Source organism: Muntiacus reevesi, chromosome X, assembly GCF_963930625.1.
Source record: "Muntiacus reevesi chromosome X, mMunRee1.1, whole genome shotgun sequence".
Taxonomy (NCBI): Eukaryota; Metazoa; Chordata; class Mammalia; order Artiodactyla; family Cervidae; genus Muntiacus; species Muntiacus reevesi.
The window spans coordinates 36274326-36299557 of record NC_089271.1 but is presented as its reverse complement, the minus strand read 5'-3'; the positions used below and the strand labels follow the sequence as shown (position 1 = coordinate 36299557).

Sequence of the window (25232 nt, the reverse complement as noted above, 5' to 3'; positions counted from 1 at the left end):
TCTATGCTTGTCTCCAATTCTTTCTTCTGTCATATTCTATTTGGGAACTTGTCACCTGTGTCTGAATGCCTTCCAGACATTTCCTCTCTTTGAGTTTTCAGGCTACTGAGTGGCATCTTGGGTGAGAGTCAGCAACGGATTCGGTCCTGAAACTCCAGAATGGATATGCAGACACTGTACCCACTGCCTCAAGGGTTCTCTCAATGAACAGAAACAACTATTTGCCATTCATCAGTTAACATTTATTGGCATATTTAGGGAATGGGGAATTTCGTTTAACATGAAGGGTACCACCCTTGTACAGCAAAGAGATCAAAGCCAGTCAATCCTAAAGGATTGAACATTCATTGGAAGGACTGATGCTGAAGCTGAAGCTCCAATACTTTGGCTGTAAAAAATTTTCCTGCAATGCAGGAGACCTGGGTTCAATCCCTCAGTTGGGAAGATCCCCTGGAGAAGGAAATGGCAACCCACTCCAGAGTTCTTGCCTGGAGAATTTCAAGGACAGAGAAGCCTGGCAGGCTATAGTCCATGGGGTCACAAAGAGTCAGACATGACTGAGCACCTAATACTTACTTCACTTTTCACTTTCACCTGATGCAAAGAGCTGACTCATTGAAAAGACCCTAATGCTGTGAAAGATTGAGGGCAGGGGGAGAAAGGGGTGAAAAAGGATGAGATGGTTGGATGGCATCAGTGACTCTATGGACATGAGTTTGAGCAACCTCCAGGAGATGGTGAAGGACAGGGAAGCCTGGTGTGCCACAGTCCATGGGGTCACAGAGTCAGACACAACTGAGCAACTGAACAACAAAGGGTACCACCAGCCCAAGGCAGCAGAAAGAGCACAAGTTTGCAGAAGAACCTGAATTCTAGACTAGATTCAATCCCTTATCAATTGGGGATCATAAATCCCACAGATAAGTCTTGGTTTCTCTTAGAATCTTAACTGGCTGGTTCCTACCAAAAGTATCTGGCTTGGACAATAAATGTTATGATTATCCTACTTCTCAACCCTACATCCTTGGGGAAGTTACTCAACCTTTCTGCAATGTTTTCTATTTTCTGTTCTGAAAATGTAGCAGTAATAATATCTAACTTGAAGAGAGATTGTGAGAATTAAATGAGACAGCTTATGTAACAAGTAGTTAGTCAACTTAATGTGCTATATAATTATTAGTTACCATTGGTTGCAATGACTTGGAAGCATTATAGAATCTTGGAGCATCTTATAGCTACTGTCATGAAAAAAAAAACTATATTCTTATTCTGCTTTATATACGTGATTCCACCAATCTTAACTATATTCTAACCTTTGATCTTTTTACTTTTAATTATTTTAACTGGAATCTGCCCTCCTTTCTGGGTAGAAGTTTAATAAATATAGCTCTGATCCTCATTATTTTACTCAATATTTTAAAAGGCACAACTATTTAAATTAAACCATATGAAGATTTTAAATTACACAGAGCTGTTTGGCCAAACTAATAAAATGCCATTAAATCCTAATTTAGTATTACTTATTAGAATATAAGGAATCTATCAAGCCATGTTTCTGATGAGGAAATATGCTGACAAAATTTATCTATAAATGACATTATTTCTATCATTAGGTAATATTCCATAGATGTTCTCTAAGAACATTCGTTAATCACTAAGCAGGAATAAGACTATAAAGAAGAGAATATGGTGAAATCACAGCTAAAAAGCACAGGTGAGATTAAGAAAAATAGCTCTTATGTTCTTGGTATTTATATTTCTCAAAGATATACTGGGTTGATCAAAAAGTTTGTTCAGGCATTTCCATAACACATTATGGGAAAACCCAAATGAGCTTTCTGGTCAACCCAATACATGTATATAACTTAAAAAGTGATGCGTTCCTTAAAATAACATCAAGCTCCTGTCCCTCCCCTCCTCATCCACAGCAAAAGCTGAAAATATTTTTTTTGCCTTTTTTTTAAGCTATTCATCTTCATATTAGATGACATGCTTATACAGCTATTTCTTGGCTTTTGCATTAAAGGTGTTATCTATTCATCTCCTAACATAGAAGATGAAGACTTAGCTCTCTTATAATCTCTCCACACATTTCCTTTCTACACTTGATCTTAGCCAAAAGGCCGAGAAGCGATCACACATTTCCTTTCCCAAACACCCAAGATAAGTGTATCATTTTTTTTTTTTTTACCAAAACAGTATCAGGTTGAATCAATATTCATTAAGCAAAACAATGTTCAATGATTACTATTTCCTTTCTTCCTCTACTTCCCCATGCAAGATAACTTCCTTTTCTTTCTATATTGTTTGGTTTTCTATTTTGTCTATACCAAATTCGCACCTTAACTTTCCGACAAACTTGCATAACTCCTCTAGGTACAGCCAAGCATATCAGGTAATTCACCTATTTTATTATTTCTCTCTTAGCATCATCCTGGCTGTAGCTCTGCTTCAGTACTTAGGCTTCCTTCAAGACTTGATACCCAACTGCCATCCCGGGCTGTCCTTTACCATCACTCTTGAAGTTTTCTGATCTCATCTGCATTGGAGCTCCAGGTTTTGAAATCTCATACTTCCCTATTTCTCGGTTCATTCCACCAACACCATGGACCTCCCTCAAAAATGTTTTACCAGCTCCCACAGTGTTCCAGACAGTGGTTGGTTCATTTGGAACGTCTGGTCTGTAAGTTCTTTAAACACATTCTATGAAGCAAAATTACCTATGCCTTACATTTTTGAAAGAAAAAAAATGCGTTGTTTTTTTTTTTTTTGAGAACTTGCAAAGATTTTTTTTTTCTCCTCTCACAGTTGATTGATACTTTTGGCTGCTACAGAATTCTAGTTGATAATTTTCTCTGTGAACTTAGGAGGCCTCACTCCACTGTCCAGTAGCTTAAGTTGCTACTGAAAGTCCAGAGCAAATCCTTTTAAGGAAACAGTTTTTCTTCTTAGAAGCCTTTAGAATCTTTTCTTTCTTCTTTTTCTATCCAACATTGCTGGGGAGGGGGTCCCTTAAATCTAGCAAGTTCTGTTTTGCACATTTGCCCCACAGTTCCAGAAGCCTGGAAGTACTGGGAAGATTACACCTCCATCTATTAATGAAATACTAGTGGGAGTGCGTGACTCAAGTCAGGACAAACTATGAGATGCTATCTGCCCTTCAGGGTTCTTTAAAGAATGGGAGGGAAGCTCTAACTCAGCCTAAAAATCACACCTTTGCTTGGCTTCCCACCCTTCACTGTTTGTCCTACTCCTATACTGGTTTCTCTGAAAGTCCTTCCTGAATGAAGTATATCCACACCTCAGAGGCAACTTCTGGAGAGCCTAGCCTAAGAGTATCACTGAGTTGCTCAAGTTTGTGAAAGGACCTACAAAGTTGCAACTGACAAAGCTGAAGCTGGGACTAACTGGCTTCTGGAACTTCAGAATCCATGCAGAGCACTCTCCTGTATCACCATTTTTATTCACTCTTAAGTTAAACTTCAAAAACACCTTGAAGTTCAGAGAGTCGAGTTCAAACTATCATTCCAGGTGTCTTGGGGTACATCTCGCTCTCCTCTCAGTCATGAATACTTCAGTAGAAAAACATGCATAAGTCTTATCTGACTTAAATCTCTAGAAGCAGCTCTGTAATCAGGAAGACGTGGGTTCAATTACTTGCCCAGCTGTGTGATGTCAGGCAAGTTTCTGAACCTAAGTCCCAGTATTCTCCCCTGAAATGGATATAATATGTTTGTCACAGTACCTGTCATAGAGTCAGTCCTATCTTTCAAGTTATTTTCTGGTGGTGGTAGTGGTAAGTTTGTGGTACTACCATCATACAGCCTTCACCCAGTTCCCACATTTCAGAAATGTCTGGTCAAGGTTAGGGGTATAATATAAGGCAGTGGTTCTAAAAATGTAGTCTCCAGACAAGCAGCAGCATCAATGGAAACTTGTTCACAGTGCAAAGTCTCGGGTCTGACTCCAAAATCATTGAATCAGAAACTCTGGGGCTGGAACAAGTCCTCCAAGGGATTCTCATACACGTTTAAGTGTGAGAAACACTGACCTAAGGCCGCAGATCTGGGAAAGATATTATGGACCCCCATGGAGACGAAGGCCACAGACCTAGAGACAGCTGTTGGGGTATTGGAGATTTTAGGTAGAACTAATGGATATACTTTATTTCCTTGGGTTCCAAAATCACTGCAGATGGTGACTGCAGCCATGAAATTAAAAGATGCTTGCTCCTTGGAAGAAAAGTTATGACCAACCTAGACAGGGTATTAAAAAAACAGAGACATTACTTTACTGACAAAGGTCCGTCTAATCAAAGCTATGGTTTTTCCAGTGGTCATGTATGGATGTGAGAGTTAGACTATAAAGAAAGCTGAGGCCGAAGAATTGATGCTTTTGAACTGTGGTGTTGGAGAAGACTCTTGAGAGTCCCCTGGGCTGCAAGAAGAACAAACTAGTCCATCCTAAAGGAAATCAGTCCTGAATATTCATTGGAAGGACTGATGCTGAAGCTGAAACTCCAATACTTTGGCCACCTGATGCGATGAACTGACTCATTGGCAAAGACTCTGATGTTGGGAAAGATTGAAGGCAGAAGAAGGGGATGACAGAGGATAAGATGGTTGGATGGCATCACCAAATCAATGGACATGAGTCGGTGATGGACAGGGAAGCCTGGCATACTGCACTTCATGGGGTCGCAAAGAGTCAGACATGACTGAGCGACTGAAATGACCGAATGGATATACATGACAACTCAATTATTAGGGATAAGAAGAAGTAATAATGATGCCTTTACTATTAGAGTGTGTGCTCAGTTACTCAGGCATACCTGACTTTTTGTGACTCCATGAACTGTAGCCTCTCAGGCTTCTCTGTTCATGGGGTTGTCCAGGCAAGAATACTGCAGTGGGTTGCCATTTGCTACTCCATTGCTATTAGAGTAGTGCTGTTATAAATGTCAAGATCATGTCATAAATGAGTATGAATAGGAGCTAAAGAGTAGATTTAAGTTTGTAAAACTGACAGTGAGTCTATACGTATGACACAGCCTTGAAATGCAAATAGAAAAGTTCACTAATGCAAGAAAAACATAATTTCTGGGCCCAGAAGCTGAAGAAACACTTGGAAGAATCCTTAATTGTATTAATCCTTTTCTGAGACAGGCTACTGACTGTACATGATCTGGAACATTTGCTGAGGAAAACTCATTTGAAACTGTCACTTCACCAGAGAGGCAACTACTGAAATTCGCCTGAAATTCTGAGTTAGTGCCATACAAGCAAATGATCTTTAGAAGCAAAGATGAGGATTTAAGAGCAGGAAAGAGCTCCTTGAATCTCCCCCCTCAGATTCTGGAGGGAAGAGAGCAAAAAAACAAACACCCCAACATCACCTGCAGAGCAAATCACTGCTGATAAATTCAATTAGGTGATTTACTCTGAGAAGCATAAATCAGACACAGGAAAACCAATTCCTAGATTAAGTCTTAAAAAAGCCTGAACTTAGCAAAAAGAGAAAAGAACACCCTTTTCCTGGAGGAATCAAAGTGCAGAGGGTAACTTGAACAGGTTCGGGTTCCAGGGGTGATGACCAGTCACTCAATTTACTTTGACACATAATCTCTCTGAGCAGCTCAGCTTAATCTCCTGTGTGGCAGAGAAAAGAATATTTCCATCCAGCACTTTATGGCCTCTGTTTGAAGATCTCAAAGCTTTGCTGTTGTGATCAGGGGGATAGCAGCTCTGAATACCACCACAGGAAATATTAGATGGGCTAAACTTCCCCCTAAAACACACCTGTATCATTTAGTCCACAGAGGGTCTCAGTTCACATCAATGACAATATTCAGAATACTAATAAAACAAGGACTGACTTATACAGAGTGTTAACTATGTGCTTAGCAGACCCCTCTGCTAAGTGTATTACACACACATTCTCAGTGGATCTTCCTACCACACCTAAAAAGGGGGTGCTCGCCTTACCTTTTGCAGATGAGGAAATCAAACTTTAAAGATGTTAAAGTAACCTGGCTAAGTTCAACCAGGATGGAGCTACGATTCAACACCAAGGCTATGGGACTCTGAAGGCCCTGTTCTTAACCATCATCTTTTAATGCCTTCATTGAGATGCTAACCTATTTCAACAGCTGCAATGGGTGATAACTCATGCAATTGTCTTTGCCTCACAAGGAAAGAAACATTTTAAATAGCAAAATTATGTTAACTGAAATGTGCATGAGAACAATACTTCCTTTCTGGTGGATCACTGGAACTCTTCAGCCTTAGAGAGCTGTAAAGTCTGTTAGGGATGTGGCTCCCTTCTAAAGTCATTGTAGGAGTGGAGATTCAGCTGGTCCCCACAGTGCTTGCTTTGGATTGGTGATGCTTCGGTTGCCATGGACACCAGATTTCAATACACCACTGAGCATGAGGAATCCATTCCATGCAAAGCAATGGAGCCAGCAGATGGGCACAGTAACAGCTAGCTGCACATAATGCTATGACCAATATTTGTTTTGCCACCTCTCATTTAGATGATGTTCTCAGCCATGAAGCTTGTATGACTGCCTCTCATCTGAGAACCAGCTTCTTTATGGCCCAGGTAGCAATGCTCACACTTCAATGTGTCAAAGGCGTTCATTTGTCTGGGTTGTTGAATGGGTAAAGCTGTTCAGAAAAGGAAATGTGACCTTACACAAAACACTTCTTTGTTCAGCTTGCTAAAAGAAAGAATGGATCAAATGACTTCTTGAAAATTCCATTTGTTCAAGCGGCTAGCACCCCAGGAATAATGAGGCTGTTAACTTGGTAGGTTTCCTTAGTAACTAAATCCATAAAGAAAATAACTAGGAAAAGATAAGAGGTACTTAGATATATGTAAATAATGCATGAGAACAACATGTTTTTCTTTGACTCAAACCAACATCCAAGGCACTGTACTTAATTAGTGAATGTAGAGAGTAATCAGTAAAAGTGAATCTTGAAGAGAAACACTTATTTGGACATATCATGGACTGCTGGCCACTTTACCAAGAGACCATCTCCACATGGGGATATTAAAGGATGCTCTACCTCCACTACACAGAGGAAATCTACTGTGCCTTGTGTAGGAGCCAGTCAAGAGACAAACATCTTTCATTAACCAGAGAAAAGAAAATTAGCCAAATTATTAAGAAATTAATACCATCTGTCATTTTCACATTCAGAAGTCATAAATACAGTACAGTTCCATTAAAACCACCTTCCTATGGAACACTGGGAGGTCAGGTTACTGGCAAAACAAATAATTCAGAACATTTAAAAGAACTTTTATTATGTACATTTCCCCAATTTATTTATTCAGTAATAAGAAAATTATGAACCATGCTCTCCAAATAATTACAAGTAATAAGTTTAGTTTTTAGTGGAATGTATATTAGTGGACTAATTAAAAGGGATAAGTTATCTCTAAGGAAATCAAGTTTATTCTGAGTGTTAAATCATTGTATCAGAAAAAAAACCCAAAATGTCTAAGCATCTTCCATTTAATTGAGAGTTGGGGCAACGCTCCTTTACATCAGATTGGTAAATTTAACTGAATGATTCTAAAACAGGAGTGGTTCCATTCATGCCCTGAAAAATGATCAGAGCATCATGTTTTCAATCTGGTGTGGGAATAATAGTGTCTCTTCTTATGAAATCATTTAAAACTGCTGGAACATGGTCTATTTGGGCCTTTAAAGGAATTCTAAAAAAGAAAACATCCTTGTATATAGAGGGTAAAATTACATGTATCAGAAGAAAAGGAAATCCACACATTCACTCATAGATGTTAACAGAGTCCTTAAACCTGCAAAAAGTCCTTCAGCAGCACCTACGAATTGGAGAGCTGATATTCTGGCATTTGTGGAAGAAGTTATTTTCAGTAAAAAGGCCAACTGATGAACATCATGAAGTGGTGGGCGGCGGGGTGGGGGTTAGGGATCAGTGAAATCTGTTGTCAGGCAATCCCTTAAAATAGACAAAAAATTAATGATTTCAAGGTTTTTACTCAAATCTGCTCAATGAATCATCAGCAGCAGCAGCATCTGGGAGCTTGTTGAGATACAGTATCTTGGGCCTCACCCCAGATCTGCTGAATCAAAACCTGATTTTTAACAGGATTGCCAGGAGATCTGAGGGCACATTGACGTGTGAAGAGCGCTCATTGAAAGCACAGATTTGGTGACCCGCCTGTGCTGGCTGGAACGCCACCTCTGCCGCTGCCTAGCTGTGGAACCTGGAACAAGTCCCACAGCCTCTGTGCCTCAGTTCCCTCACTGGGGAGGAGGAAGATAATACTGGTGCCTAGTCATAAGTATGGTACTAAATGACATAATATATGGAAAGGGCTCATGACAGGGTGGACACTAAGTGATCCAGTAGGGCTAGTTCTTATGTCCTTTTAGCCATCACAGGGTTCTGGATCAAGAGTAACAAAGGATCCAAGCTACAGCCCATGGAAGTGCCCCATTGCCTGATACGTCTATAATCGAGCAATTATGGACAGGACTCAGCTTACAAAAATTCAGCTTCCCCAACCTGCTGTCATTTCAAGCCAAACTGCCGGGTTTACTTGTGCAATGCACAACACACCTCTGCTTACAAACCAGGGACCACTCAGAGTCAGACTGGGTGAAATCCTGTATATGCATTTTGTTCAGTGGGTACTGAATGAAAAGATAAGGGGACACATTTTCTATCCGAGAAATCTCCATCTTCATTTTTTTTTTTTTACCCATCAGTCTGTCGTATATTAAAAAGTCTGATGAAACCGAGTATTGACAATAATGTGGGAATGCAGGCACCCCCGAATGCTCGTGGAGGGAATGGAAATTGATTTAACCTTTCTGGATAGCAGCTTGATAATCCCCATCGAGGGAAAAACAGCTATAAACCTTGACTCAGCAATTGGGTTTTAAAAATTTATCCTACATATATACTTGTAACAGAAGGCAAAGATACATACACAGACACATATATGTATATATTACATGTAAATGTCATATATATGTACATTATATGTATTACTGTGTATACTTTACTGCATTAATGCTGATAGCAAAAAAGGACAAAAAGTTGAATCAACTTAAAGTCTGTAATGGTTAAATTGTGGTATAGCCATTAGATCAAACCAGCATAAAGAATGAGACCTGTCTATCCTGTGCTGTGCTGAGTCGCTCCGTCGTGTCCGACTTTTTGAGACCCCATGTCCTAGAGCCCACCAGGCTCCTCTGTCCATAGGGCTTCTCCAAGCAAGAATACTGGAGTGGGTTGCCATGCCCTCCTCCAGGGGATCTTCCCAACCCAGGGATTGCACTCGGGTCTCCCACATTGCAGGAGGATTGTTTACTGTCTGAGCCACGGGGGAAGCCCAACAACACTGGAGTGGGGAGCCTGGCCCTTCTCCAGGGGAACTTCCCGACCCAGGAATCGAACTGGGGTCTCATGCATTGCAGGCAGATTCTTTACCAGCTCCCAGGGAAGGCACATATGAAAACAAGGTGTGTCACATATATATGCACACACACACATACACACACACACACAATATCACATAAATGGGCAAAACTAGAGGTAGTTTACATAACCAGAATATTCCTTAAAAAGAAAATGTTTTATGTTCAAAGAGGACTTTTTAAAACAAGCATACCTTGTTTTATGCTCTCTGCTTTATTGTGCTTCGTAGACATTCCATTTTTATTTATTATTTTACCAATTGAAGGTTTGTGGCAACACTGTGTTGAGCAAATCAGAGTCATTTTTCCAACAGCATTTGTTCACTCTCTGAGTCACATTTTGGTAATTCTCCCAACATTTCAGACTTTTTCATTATTATTTTATTTGTTATGATGGTCTGTGATCAGTGATCTTTGATGTTAGTACCACGACTCACTAATGGAAGGCTTGAGAGGGTTAGCATTTTTTAGAAACAAAATATTTTTTAATTAAGGTGTGCACTTTGTTTTTTTAGACATAATGATTACACACTTAACAGACTAAAGTATAAGTGTAAATGTAACTTATCTGCACTGGGAAATCAAAATATTCATGTGAGTTGCTTTATTGAGATATTCACTTTATTCCAGTGGTTTGGAACTGAATCCACAGTATCTTTGAAATATGCCTGTATATCTTCCTGGATCCTCTCACTGTTTGTGTTTACCCTGTATGACAGTAATAATTTTAAAGAAAAACTTGGGGGGAAAACTCTCAATTTAACATTTATACCTTCAGGAATCGGGGGAGTGGGGGGCAGGCTGGGAACCTAAGCCTAAAGTTGGCTGAAAAAAGGAAATTATAAACAAACATTAGGGCCAAAGTAAATGAAATGGAGAACAGGAAGAACAGGAATACAGGAGAAAAGAATCAGTGAAATTAAGAATTGGTTCTCTGAAATGACAAAATTGACCAACTTTAGCTAAACTAAGACTAAAAGAAAACTCAAAATCAGAAACTAAAGAGGGGACATTAAAAATGATACCACGGAAATACAAAATATCTTAAGAGACTACTATGAACAGTTAATTATATGCCAACAAGTTGGACAACCTAGAAGAAATTGATAAATTCCTAAAAACATGCAACTTACCAAGACTGAATCATGATGAAACAGAAATCTAAACAAACCAATAATGAGTAAGGATACTGAATCACTAATAAAACATCTCCCAACAAAGGAAAGTCCAGGACCAGATGGTTTCACTAGAGAATACTACCAAACATTGAAAGAAAAATTAGTGTCAGTCCTTCCCAAACTCTTCCAAAAGAAGAGGAGGGGCCACTTCCAACTTCATTTTATGAGGCCAGAACTACTCTCACACTAAAGTCAGAAAAGGACACTACAAGAAAAGAATACTATAGGCCAATATTCCTGATGAACATAAATGTAAAATTTTAACAAAATACTAGCAAACTGAATTCAAGAGCACATTAATGGGATCATACCCAAGGACTTAATCCTTGGGATATAAGGATGGTTCAACTTATCCAAATATGTGAGATGATGGATGCGTTAATTAATTATATGGTGAGAATTCTTTTACAAAGTATACATACATCAAACCACCACAACGCACACTTTAAATATCTTACAATTTTGTCAATTATATCTCAGTACAGGTGAAAAAATGAAAATAAGAATGTATACATAGTATAAAGGACACTGTGTGCCACATACTCTGTTCAATAAGTGAAGGAAGGAGTAAAAAAAAAAGTTTTCCTTTAAAAATGTGATACATCACATTAATATGGACGTGGAAGTGTTAGTTGGTCAGTCTTGTCTGACTCTTTGAGACCCCATGGACTATATAGCCTGCTAGGTTCTTCTGTTCAGGAAATTCTCCAGCAAGAATACTAGAGTGAGTTGCCATTCCCTTCTCCAGGGGATCTTTCTGACCCAGGGTTCAAACCCGGGTCTCCTTCACTGCAGTAAGATTCTTTACCATCTGAGTCACCAGGGACTCCCTCACATTAATATAATGAAAGATAAAAATCATGACTGTCTCAATAGATGCAAATAAAGAATTTGACAAAATTCAACATCCTTTCATGATAAAAAGTGAACAAACTGAGTATAAAAGGGATATACCTCAACATAATAAATGCCATATATGACAAGCCCACAGCTAGCATCATACTCAGTGGTAAAAGGTTGAAAACTTTTACTCTAAGATCAGGGACAAGACAAGGCTGCCCACTCTCACTCTTATTCAACATACTATTGAAGTTTTAGCCAAAGCAGTCAGGCAATAAAAAGAAATAAAAGATGTCCAGATCAGAAAGGAAGAAGTAAAACTTTGTTTGCAGATGATATAATCTTACATACAGAAAATTCTCAAGACTCTACCAAAAAATTGATGGAACTAGTAATTCAGTAAAGTTGCAGTTATAGCATCAACATACAAAAATCAGTTGTGATTCTATATGCTAAGAAAAGAACAAACTATCTGAAAAATAAAGAAATCCCACTATAATAGCATCAAAAACAAAATACTTAAAAAGAGTAAGTTTAACAAAGGAGGTGAAAAATTTGTGCACTGAAAACTGTAAGACTTTGAAGAAAGAAATTAAAGATAAATAAATGAAAAGACATTCTGTGTTCATGGATCAGAAGGATTGATATTATTAAGATGTTCATACTACTAAGGGCTTCCTTGGTGGCTCAGATGGTAGAGAAAAGTGAAGTCGCTCACTCATGCCCGACTCTTTACAAACCCATGAATGGTAGCCTACCAGGCTGCATGGTCCATGGGATTTTCCAGGCAAGAGTACTGGAGTGGGTTGCCATTTCCTTCCCCAGAGGATCTTCCCAACCGAGGGATTGAACCCAGGTCTCCTGCATTGCAGACAGACGCTTTACCGTCTGAGCCACAGAATCTGCCTGCAATGTAGGAGATTTGGATTTGATTCCTGGGTTGGGAAGATCCCCTGAAGGAAGGAATGTCCATCCACTCCAGTGTTCTTGCCTGGAGAATTCCATGGACAGAGGAGCCTGGTGGGCTACAGTCCATGGGTTGCAAAGAATCAGACACAATTGGTACTTTACCAGAACATGACTGTAGTAAGCATACCGGGCTTCCCTGGTGGCTCAGTCAGTAAGAATCTGTCTGTAATGCAGGAGACCACCTGCAGTGCCAGAGGCCAGGGTTGGATCCCTGGGTCAGGAAGATCCCCTGGAGAAGGAAATGGCAAACCACTCCAGTATTCTTGCTTGGGAAATCCCATGGACAGAGGAGCTTGGCAGGCTACAGTCCATGGGGTGGCAAGAGTTGGACACAACTTAGTGACTAACCACCACTACTACTCAAAGCTATCTATAGATTCAATGCAATTGCTATCAAAATTTTAATGTCATTTTTCACAGAAAGAAAAACAGAGGCCTAAAATTCATACAGAACCAAAAGAGGCCCCAAAGAACCAAATAAATCTTGAAAAAGAGATCAGAGCTAGAGGCACCATACTTCCTGATTTTAAACTGTATTACAAAGTTATACTATCAAAACAGTATGGTACTGACATAAGGAAGCTGTGGTACATATACACTATGGAATATTACTCAGCCATTAAAAAGAATTCATTTGAATTAGTTCTAATGAGATGGATGAAACTGGAGCCCACTATACAGAGTGAAGTAAGCCAGAAAGATAAAGACCAATACAGTATACTAATGCATATATATGGAATTTAAAAAGATGGTAATGATAACCCTATATGCAAAACAGAAAAAGAGACACAGATGTACAGAACAGACTTTTAGACTCTGCGGGAGAAGGTGAGGGTGGAATGTTCAGAGAGAACAGCATTGAAACAAGTATACTATCAAGTGTGAAACAGATCACCAGTCCAGGTTGGATGCATGAGACGGGTGCTCAGGGCTGGTGCACTGGGAAGACCCAGAGGGATGGGATGGAGAGGGAGGCGGAGGGGGGATCGGGATGGGGAACACATGTAAATCCATGACTGATTCATGTCAATGTGTGGCAAAAACCACTACAATATTGTAAAGTAATTAGCCTCCAACTAATAAAAATAAATGAGAAAAAAAAAAACAGATCAATGGAACAGAATCAAGAGCCCATAAGTATAAGCCCCACATATATGGTCAACTAACATCTGATATGAGAGCCAATAATACTTAACGGGGAAAGAATATTCTCAATAATAAGCAGTATTGAGAAAACTGGATAACTACATGCAGAAAAATGAAACTGGACCCCTATCTCACACAATTCACAAAAATTAGCTTAATATGGATTAAAGACTTAAACACAAGATCTGAAAATGTAAAACTCCTAGAAGAAAGCATAGGGGGAAAGCTCCTTGACATTGGTCTTGGCAATGATTTTCTAGATATAACACCAATAGCACAAGCAACAAAAGCAAAAAATAAGTGGAACTACACCAAACTAAAATGTTTCTGCACAGTCAAAAGAAACAATTAACAAAAAGAACAAGCAACCTACACTGTATGAGAAAATACCTGTAAACCACATTTTGGTAAGAGGTTAAAATTCAAAATATATAAAGAACTCCTACAAAATACAAATCAAACAACTCATTTTTAAAAATAGGTAGAGGAACTGCATAGACATTTCTCTAAAGATGAAATACAAACAGCTAGCAGTTGGATGAAAAGGTATTCTGTATCACTAACCATCAGGGAAATGCAACTCAAAACCACAATGAGGTATATTCTCACATCTCTCAGAATGGTTATCATCAAAAAGTGCTAGTGAGGATGCAGAGAAAGGAGAACCCTGTACACTGTTGGTAGTAACGTAAATTGGTACAACTATCGACAGCAGTATGGGTGTTCCACAAAAAAGTAACAAGAGAACTAGCATATGATCCAGCATTCCCACTTCTGGGTTTTTATCCAAACAAAATCAAAACAGGATCTGGAGGAGGTATCTTTATCCCCATGTTCACTGTAATATTGTTGACAAGAGTCAAGGAAGTGGGAAGTCATGAGACAGACCTTGGTAAGTGAGCCAAAAGGCAGACACTTTGGTAACCACCCAACAGCCACTTCCTCCTCCCTTCTTGAAAGAATCTGCATCCACTGATAAGAGGCTGGAAATAAAGAATACTAGCCTTTCTGGCCTCCCCAGAAACCAGGAGTGGTCAGTGCTGGGTTGCTGACCAAGTGCTGGGCCATGAGGCAGAATGGAAATTCTTTAAGGACAGACTGTCCCATATAATAAGAAAAAAACTCAAGGAAAAAAAACAACAACAACCCAGCCTCAGTTATATGAGAACACAATGTTTGGAAACGCAGTAGCCATCTTGCAATCCTGAAGAGTGCTACAGTTCACCAAGGCTTCCCTGGTGGCTCAGTGGTACAGAATTCGCCTGCAATGCAGGAGGTGCAGAAGCCCCCAGTTCGATCCCTGGGTCACGAAGATCCCCTGGAGGAGGGCATGGCCACCCACTCGAGTATTCTTGCTTGGAGAATCCCATGGATAGAGGAGCCTGTCCTTAGGGTCGCAGAGAGTTGGACATGACTGAAGCAGCGTAGCATGCACAGCTCACACACCCAGAATAGCAGAGGAAAAAGGTTGGAGATGGCTTGGGTTCTGATGATTTTTCTGAGTTGCTTAACCAATCCTGGAATGACCTAGCTCTACACTCCTTGTCAAGTGAGGTCATTAGTGTTCCCGTTATTTAAATCACTTTCTATCAGACATTCTATTATATCCAGCTAAGGGCATCCCCATTTAGCTGCCAACCACAAGCTTAGGAATGAGCTAAGGACCCAATGAACAATCTAGCAAAAGACTTTTTCCTTTAATCATGGCAGGAAGATAGATTCCTTGGGCATAATTGTCTATGTGATGCTCAATCACTTTCGATTTTTTGTTAGTAGGGGCATAACATGGATTTCATTAAGCAGCTACTCTGTGCCAAGCACTACACTAGGCACTTTATCTTGGGTGAGTCATCGCAGTCACCTCCAGACCAGTCCCCTTTGGCCAAGAAAAGAAAATCACATCTCTATTTTCTCCAACCTTATTTAAACAGCTTGGCATTTCCTTTTATTACAAATGCAGACCACGAACCACCAGGAGTACTCGTGACTTTGCCACCTATAGAAATCACAGATACGGTCATGTCACACTGCAGTTGTTGAAGACATCTCGAAATATCACTGCCCCGCATCACTCCTTAGGCCCCACTGCAAAACCGCGTTGAATGTGTTAATCAAGCAGTACATATGCTAGTGCATCACACGTTTAGAAAATGTTTTGGTAACTGAATGTTAAGATAATTGGCTTCCTTTGTAAACCTGTGTGTTTTATTTTCTGCATCTAAAAACGTTCTTCTCAAAAGAGGTACTGGAGGTTTTACCAGATTTACAAAGGAGTTCTTGGCACGAAACACGTTTTTAGATTCCCTCTAAAAAGTCCTCCTGTGACCTTTCTTAATACTGTTCAATTCGCTGTCTATACAGAAAACCAATCTGCATCATTGTTTTTTAAGGTGAATCAGATGAAGACAGTGCCCTATTTCCAACTGAAACAAATGCCCAACTCCTAACTTTGCCCAGCCAGACCTGCCTTTCCCCTGCTCACAGCTCCCCCCTGGCCTCTAACCCTCTAGCCTTTGCTCACTCTTCTCCAGCCGGGCCACCACCTTCCTTTCCTTGGACATCTCCAAGCAGCTTCCTGCCTCAGGGGCTTTGTCCTTGCCACCCCCTCAGCCTGAAATGCCTGCTTTTAAGGCAGCTGCTTCATTCTCATGCTTCAGTGATGAGCCAGGACGTCACCTCCACCGAGAATCCTTGCCCGCTAATGTATGCCAGGCAGCACCCTGCCCGCTCCCACCCCGCCCGCGCTTACTTCCTGTTTACTTCCTTCCGAGCACTTCTGACAACGCTACTATATTGATTTTTGTTCACTGCTCAACCCTGGCATCTAGCGAGGTTCCGGGCATACGGAGAAACCTGACATTCACTGAGAGAATGAATGACAGAATAAGGGAAGGAGGAAGCTATCATTTGCCCATTTTCCAAGTGAGGAAATTCAGGCTCCAATATGTTACAATTATTTGTCCAAGGTCACCCAGGAGCAAAAGTTATTATTTTAACTGTGGTTCCCCAGGCCTCCCCCTCAACCCCACCACCATTCTCATTTACATTTCCACCAATCTAGAAAACAGAACAGACCAATGCTAGTTTTTACAGTGTGATTTCTTAAGACTTCAGTGCTCCATTTCTTAAGGATGTCTGCCTAACAAACCCTCTAAGGCAGCAGTCCCCAACCTTTTTGACACGAGGGACCAGTTTCCTAGAAGACAATTTTCCCATGGATGGGGGGCGGGGATGGCTTCAGGATGATTCAAGCACATTACATTTACTGTGCACTTTATTTTTATTATTGACACATCAGCTCCACCTCAGATCATCAGGCATTAGATCCCGGAGGTTGGGGACCCCTGCTCTAAGCTATTTCCCTGCAGTATTTCCAGGAAGGGCAAATTAATCAAAAATATATTACCTGGAGTGAATGGTTCTGTCTGTATGTCTGTCTATATACACACACTTTTTTCCATCTCTGAATCTTCTAAACAAATACAAACAATAAAATCAGATGTAAGTAAGAAAGTTCAGAAAAGGGTAAATGAAGGAAGAAAAAAAATAACAGATAAACCAAATGTAAATTTTAGTATATAAGAATATAGGTGATACGGTATTATACACAAGCTATGTGGACCACAATTCTGACCATATGCTTCCTAGGAGCCAACATAAAGTGAGCAACATGATCAGTTATACAACTCATCCTGGAGATTTAAAAAGATTCAATTCATTTCCAGGAGGAGCACAACTCTTCCTGTTTCAAAGCCCTGACAGAAATTCCTCTTGTGGGTTGTTAAAACGAAAGTATGGTAGGATATAGGAATTGATATTCTAAACTACAACTTTATAAATAAATATACAAGCTTCACAAAATAGCATCTTAATAGACGGGGCTGGTATAATGCCAAAATCCATGCAGTAATGTATTACTGCCTTGCTATTCAGAGTGTGATCCCTGGACAGTCAGCAGCACCTTGACAGAAATGCAGACTCTCAGGCCCAGTACCAGGTCTGCTGAAACAGAATCTGTATTTTATTAACATGATCTGCAGGTGATGCCTATAATGTTAAAGTTTAACAAACACTGGTCTAGTGGTTAAGCTTGCTTTGAGGTCAAATTTGTAAGAAAGTAGTGTTCATTTATTCACACATTCAACAAATACTTACGGATACCTTGGCAGTAGGAAAGGATTTTTTAAGCTCTTACGGAAACAGGAAAGCATTATTTTAAACACAACATCAAAGGCATCACCATAAAAGAAAATACTGGTAAATGGGATGCTATTAGAACTGAGTGATGAAGCAAAGCATTGAAAATATTTCCACCACAACCAAAACAAGGAAAGTTGAGAACCCACATATGTACCAGGTACAATCTTAATGCTTAAGTCCATCAATGAAATGGAAACCCTCTGCTCTTATGCAGCTACATTCTAATTGAAGAAGACATAAAGAAAATAAGTTAAATGAAGCAAGAAAAGGGCCTAAGTCAGGGGACAGGTGGCAGTCTTAAATAGGGTGGATAGGGAAGGACTCACTGGGGAGATAACCCAGACAAGGTCAGGGAGCTAACTATAAAAAGAGATAGGGGGAGAGTATTCCAAGCAGAGGGAACAGTGAGTACAAACACCCTGAGACAATAAATGCCTGAAACAGCAAGAAGGCCCATGTGGTTGAAGCAGAGTGAGCAAAAAGTAGAGTAGGTAAGCTGGGGTCAGATCACATGGCGCTTTGTCAGCCATTTTAAGAATCTTGGCTTTAACTGCAGGATGAGCAGTCACTGGAGAAAGGGAAATAGGGAGCCACTGCAGGACGTTGAGCAGGGTAGTGACATAATGAAAAGTGTTTATAAGAAGCCTGGTTTCTCAGAGGTACATGGAATGGCTGGAGTGAGAGAAGCTAGCTGAGAGTACTACTCCCAGTACAGGGTGATTCACTCATTCAGCTATTTATTAGGTGGCAGAGATGTGTCAAGTAGGGTGGGGAGGAGCTAGACCAGGGTGATAACCGAGGGCACTGCCAGAGGAAAGTGAATATAAATGACATTGGAGGGAAAGAAACCCAGGGCAGAATGACAGATTATTCATAGAGAAAATGACAGAAGTTCGCAATTCAATTTAATCAAGGTTTATGGATCATCTACAGAGGGCAAAGCCATATGCAGGCTAGGACATGGGGGTGGGGATGGTGCAGAAGACTTGTATTTTCCCCTCAAAGGGCTTCAAGCCTGGCATGCTTAGCCTCTGTCCTTTCATGCCTGAACTTTTTGGATGACCACAGCTGAGGCTGCCACTGAGACTAGCTGATTCGCTCAGGTTAAGAGCTTTTCTTTTTTTTTTTTTTTTGCTTAAAAAAAAACCAAAAAAACAAACACAGCCTTAGAGCTTGTTCTGTCTCCTGGGAGCAGGGGCTAGAGCACCTCAACTTGATTAGTATAAAAAGATAGATCCAGTTTGACAGCAGGGCACAAGAGAGGTCTTAAGAAATGTCTTTGTGGATCAGCACTGCAGACTGGCCCTGGGCCACCAGTCTTCAGCAAGGAGTCCTTCTGATCGGTTGCCACTTGCGCATGACCTCATGGTTCTCCCACTCTGCCATTCCATTCTGGAGAAAAGCATAGAACGGGAAAGCAGCATGTGTAAGGAAAACAACTCGGGGGAGAAATCCCCACAAATTTGAAAACCGCCTGCCACCAGACTGCAAGGTCTGAGGAGCAGATGCAACTATAATGCAAATGATATGTAAATAGCCAGGCCTTCTCAGAGGTTTTCTACAACTGGAAAGGCCCTTGGGAAACTGCTAGCTGGTAACAGTGACTGAAGCAGAGTGAACTATGTCAAGACAACTTTGTCACACAACCCTTTGCTTCCCTGCTAGGACACTGCACAGTCTTTGGTAATCTTTCTCACTTGAATTAACCTCATCTGTTATAAATTAAAAAAAAAATCAAGACCGCCTCTGTAGAGGTTATCTAAGTTAATTACACTTTAAAAACACTGTGTACCTTTAATTTGTCTTCAAACGCTTCTCTCACCCAAATGGAGCCAAGTTAAATGTGTCACTTCCTCCCTAAACAGTATTTGGCTCCAGTGGGTTATGAATGAAGTGCCTCTCTTTCAGTTCTAGTTACTAAGATCCTTTGGAGGACTTTTTTTCCCCCCTACACCACAGACACTGGCACTCTCTCTTCTAATATCCACGCGCTGTGTTCAAAGTGAATCCAGAAAAAAAAAAAAAACATATAGTTGTGAAATCCAATTCACTTCAAGGAGTCCGTGGAAAGTTATTCATTAAGAAAAACTGCCCCGTTAAGTATGCTGTCGTCTGACAATCCTAACGATTCATTTTAAAATGGGGGGGAGGGGGGAAGCACTTTAGATTACAATAGGGTAGAATTCTGTCTACACTTATGTATTTAAAAGAGGACACTCCCCTCAGAGATACATTTTATAAGACCCGTGCAATTTACTGAATAGAAAGCCAACACAGGAAGCACATACAGACCTGGGGGTCGCAGAAACAACTTACCTTCACCTTAATGATGGAAACAATACTAGCATAGATCAGCCCACTCCCCAACTTCTATGACTTTCTAGTACTCTGACATGCGAGGGTACTTCAGCTTTTGACAGGAGGGTTTAAAGGAAGGGAAATCTCTTTCCTTTAGGATATTAAAAAAATCTCACTTGCAAGGACCTCCAGACAACACCTGGGCAAAGAGGCATTTGGGGAGATGCCATGTCTCAGTAAAACACGAACAAAGAGCAAAGGCGCGTAATCCCAACTGAGAGACTGAAAGCGCTGGGGGGAGGGCGCGGCGGGGGGGGAGACGGACAAAAGCAAGGGATAAACCTCCAGAGCCTCAAGAAACCACAGAGTCAGAAGAGTGACAAAGAGAGACGGAGAACAGCCCGGGCGCCGCTCCCGGAGCCGGGAGCCGGGTGGTAGGGCGGCGCGCGCCCCCTTGCGGCCGGGGTGGCCTCTTACCTCCTGGGCGAGTTTCTGCTTGAGCACGAGCGCGGCGCACAGGTAGCCCGCGCGGCCCACGAAGAGCTCGTCGGAGCCGCACTCGAGGAAGGAGACGGGCGCGCAGACGGCGCACAGAGCCCGGAACTTGCCCAACGGCTGCACGTAGTCGGGCCGGCCCAGGGCGTGGTACACGAGCGTGGCCACGGCGTACACGCCCGCGCCCCCGAGCAGGAAGGCGGCGCGGGTGTCGGCGTCCGGCTCGCCCCACTCCTCAGCGCGGGCGCACGCGTCGATGAGGCGCTTGGCCGAGCGCAAGTAGCGCTCCCGGGCCCCGGCGAAGAGCGGGCTCTGAGAGACGTGGTAGAGCATGTAGGCCACCCCGGCCACGCCGCCGTACAGTCCCCACTGGCAGCTGCTGGCCGCGGCCGCCGCCCCCCGGCCCTCCGGGCCGCCCCCGAGCGGGGGCAGCTCCTGGAGGATGCGCTCGATGGTGGCGGTGACCAAGGGCGCCACCGCCTCCTCGCACTGGCCCGCCAGCAGGCTGCCCTGGTAGTCATCGAAGCGATTGGCAAAGCAGCGCTTGGTGTCCATGCTGCCGCCCGTGCCCCCACCAAGGCCGAGCCGGGGTCCGCTGGAGGGCGCGCCCTGCGGCCCCGAGCACCACCGCTCGCTCTTTGAGGCACTCGGATGGCGGTGGATGCAGCCGGGATGGAGCGAGGAGGCTGAGACGGGAGGTGACAAGAGGAGGCGGGCGCGAGGAAGCAGCGCGGAGCGGATTGCCAAGTGGGGCACCGGACTGCCGCGAGGCTCCCTAGTGGCCCCGGCGAGCGCGGGGGATGCGCGTCGCGCGCCCCCCTCGCCGAGGCCGCGCCCCCGCCGCACCCGCCCCCTCCTGCGCCGCCGCAGCTTGGCTTCCTCGCCAAGGGGCCGAGGTGATCTCCGGCAGGACCCACGCGGGGGCCGCGCCACTCCTCCCGCTCCGCCCCCGACTCCTCCCCTCTCGGCGGAAGGCCAGGGACGCGCGGGACCGCGAGCCGGAAAGCCCAGGCTGGCCGTCCGCACACCTGGCCGGGAGGTGACGACCTCGAGTCCCTCGTGTACGCCGAGGGTCAGCGGAGCGGCAGCACCTGGAGCGTGCTGAAAAATGCAGAGGCTCCGACTTCGTCCCCGACCTAGTGAATCACAGTCAGCGTATTTAGCAAGAGCCCCAGGTGATTCGCATGCACAGGAAAGGTGGAGAAGCCGCGGAACTAGTAGAGGCTTCTGGGAAAAAAAGCTAAGCGCCCTCCTGAAAGTTGTGTTTTCGTCTGGGTCACTTTGGCGTTCTCAGTCTCCTGAGTGTTGCATCCCAGAGGCTGAGGGATTTGAATGCAGTCAAACGGTGACGTGCCCCGTAGGGAAACTTGTCCTCAGCCTTGGCTGTCGGGCTTTTTTCGGAATCCCCAGGAGTAGAAGTTCAGAGAACCACACCAGGATAAGGTAAGGAATGGAGATTCTGTCTTCTAGAGACCAACCCCCCCCCCCCCCCAGACCTATTCAGGCACCATGTGCACCCCATAAATGTCCTGAGGTCATTAACCAGTGAAGTTAAGGGTGAATGCTGCTGAGAATTTTAATTTGGCGTTTTAAACCATTTTCTGTGTGTCCTTAGTTATTTCTTTCACTCTTTTCCTTCCTTCCCATGTTTTTTTCCTTCCATTCCCCTACCTCTGGCCTGTCCCACCTCAGGCGTATTTGAAGAGGAAAAGTCAAAATTTTACATAACCTCCTGCTCCTTCTGTCTCTGTAACTCAGCTTGCTTCTTGCAAAGTCTGGATCACGTAGGTCACGTAGTCTCAGAAAGTGGGGACTTAAAATACTAGGAACTGGAGTGTATCTCACTCACCCTTGTCCTCCTCTTTCCAATTGCCCAGCCCCTGCAAACCTGCTTAATCATGCCTGTCTGTGTAAAGGTCAGGCACCCCCCCCCTCCCCATCTTGACCTCTGTTCCGGTGCTGGGAAACCCTTTAGTTTAAACCAGCCTATTAGCAGCTAGTGTTGCCCACTATAGTAGGTCTATAAAAACTAATCCCTTTGCTCGGAGCTTGGAGTGCAAACTCCTCTGGGCCCACCGGAGGAATAAACCTGAGTTCTCCAACTCTCCAAGTGTGGCGCTTGCTTTCTCGAGTACTGGTTTGTGCAACGTTTTGAGTGTTTCCTGTGGGTCTCGAACCCTGAAAATAGATGGATAAAACAGACATGGTCCTAGATGTCAGGGAGGTTACAGTCCAGTGGCAAACACAGAAAGTGAACAGTGCCACAAATGAATTGCCTTTCTTTTGCTCAGCTGTTTTGAAATGATTCTTCCTTTCCCAAAGTATTGGCCAGTGAAGGCCAAAGAGGTCATCTTTCCCAGGGGTATTTGCATTTTGATAGGGACTGAGCAAGCCACAAAAGAATAAGTGACTCATGGAAAAGTTTCTGACACTCTGTGGGGAGAGCAACTGCTCCACTGACTTGAAAGTCCAGTTTTGCTGGGAGGTAATTTTTTTCCTCAAAAGTGTTAATTGTCACAGTGATTTTGGAAGCAGAGATTAAATGCTTCTGCTGCTCTGTCCTTGCTTGATATTTTCTGGAGAGGGAGTTCGGTTGGCCAAGATGATTGCCAGGACTGACACATCCAAAGAATGGATGGTATGGCCTCCATTCTCCTGTGAATGCCGGAACAGGTTCATTTTTAATTATAAAAAGCTAAGTCCACTTGTAGGCAGGGAGTTCAGTGTTGGGCTAAGGCTATCAAAGGAGCAATTGCAATGTTTGACTTCTTCTCCTGGCTTCTTCCTCCTCCCTCAGCTGTAATAGGCCTTAGGAGTGATTTCTACCCCTTTAGGCACGGAGACCTTGTTGCAGGGAGGAAGCCAATTCTGACTCCATGTTGGAACTGTTCCTTTGGCTTGCTTTTTGTTGCTTTTGTTATTATAATCATACAGAATGGTTTGCCTTAGAGGATCCTGCCCCTCTGCCTGACTGTCAAAGTGTCTTTGTTCAGAACACTGTCCACCTGTGGATGGCAGGAGGAAAGAAATTAACACAGCCCCTCCCTGCCTGAAACTTGCCATTCTAGGAGAAGTTTGCAAGATTAATGGCCTTTTTACTTCGCTTCCTCACTTTCCCTCATCTCTGACCTATAAAAGAACCTGACATCCAGACCCCATAAGATGGTTATTTTGAGGCACTTGCCTGCCATCTTCTCTGGCTGCCGGCTCCCCAATTAAAGTCTCTTCCTCGCCCCAACACCTCATCTCTTGGATTCATTGGCATATCATGTGACAAGCAGAGCAAGCTTGGACTCAGTAACAACATCAAATGCAAACCTTCACAGGCAGAAAGGAAGCCATATTCCACTTTATTCCCCCCCCCACCCTTGTCATGAATCTCCAGTCAACTCTGCTAATTCTGGCTGATTATCCTTCCACACTGCCCAGCACCAAGGTAGCACCAAGAACAATGACGGGGACGTGGGTTGATTGCTTTCAAAATAATACTGGAAGCAGGTAGCTGAGAGAAGGAGCTCTGCTTTTTTACCAGTTGTGTCCCCCTGCCACCCTTGTGCCCTGCCTTGCCCCCAAATGCTGCATTACAAGCAACCACAAAATCTTGTGCCATGGCACAATAAGTGGATTGCTCATGGGTCTGGGATCGCGGCGAGGCTCCGGGAGGGGGAGTAGGCTGGCTGTTGGCTTGGGGAGACTGGGTCGACTAGGCTCTGGTCCATGTCTCGCATCCTCAGTGCTTCAGCTCCGGCATGCCTGCCTAGTGATGGCAGAGGAACAAGAGCCGAGGGGGAACAGGCAAGACTTCTGTAGGGCTGGTCTCAGAGCTGACACACTGCTGTCTGCCTTATTCAGCTGGAAAATCACACCAGGAAATACATGGTGTCTTTGCGGAACTCCACAACCACGTGACAAAGGGCGTGTGTACAGGGTAGGGTGAAGTATTAGGCTTCCCAGGAGTTTCTTTTGGACAGTGATGCCCCCAAGTAGAACAAAGGTCATCAGATGGTTGAGAAACAATCTGGTTTTGATGCAGGAAGGGGGAATCCCTTCCAGGGCCCAAAAGTGGGCTCTTGTCTTACACTCGGAAATGAATTGTCCGAGGAGACACGTGTGCTGACAAAGCAAGAAACTATTGGAAAGAGTCGCCCGGGCGGAGAGCAGTAGGGTAAGGGAACCGAGGAGAACTGCTCTGGCACGTGGCTCCCAGTCTCAGCTTTCATGGTGATGGGATTAGTTTCCAGGTTGTCTTTAGCCAATCATTCTGACTCAGAGTTGTCCTTGGTGGTGCACGCCTTGTTCAGCCCAGATGGATGCCAGCGAGAAGGATTCTGGGAGGGGGTTGGCCACGTGGTGTCACTTTTTGACCTTTCCTGAACTCTCCCAGTTGGTGGTGGCTTATTAGTTGCATGTTCCTTACTAGGACCTCCTGTCATAAAACAACTCATGCAAATGATTACTATGTTGCCTGGCCAGGGTGGGCAGTTTCAGTTAGGGTGCTTCCCCTAACAGTTTGGGAGAAGCAAAAGATGAGTGGTATCCAGTAGCCCTCTTAAACTCACAGGAGAGATGAACCCTTTTACCTGTAAACCTCTTTCCCAAAGACCTCACCGCTTGTGGCTGTTGGTCAA

The 25232-nt window shown here is 43.3% G+C and overlaps 1 protein-coding gene across 1 annotated transcript in view; it reads right to left on the bottom strand.

Moving 5' to 3' along the window:
* LANCL3 (LanC like family member 3) overlaps nt 1-21159 on the bottom strand; it is a 110382-nt gene extending 89223 nt beyond the window's left edge. The window contains exon 1 of the mRNA XM_065914781.1: nt 20587-21159. Coding sequence (XP_065770853.1) covers nt 20587-21159 — 573 coding nt within the window. The remainder of the gene's footprint in view (nt 1-20586) is intronic.
* Between the last annotated feature and the right edge of the window lie 4073 nt (nt 21160-25232).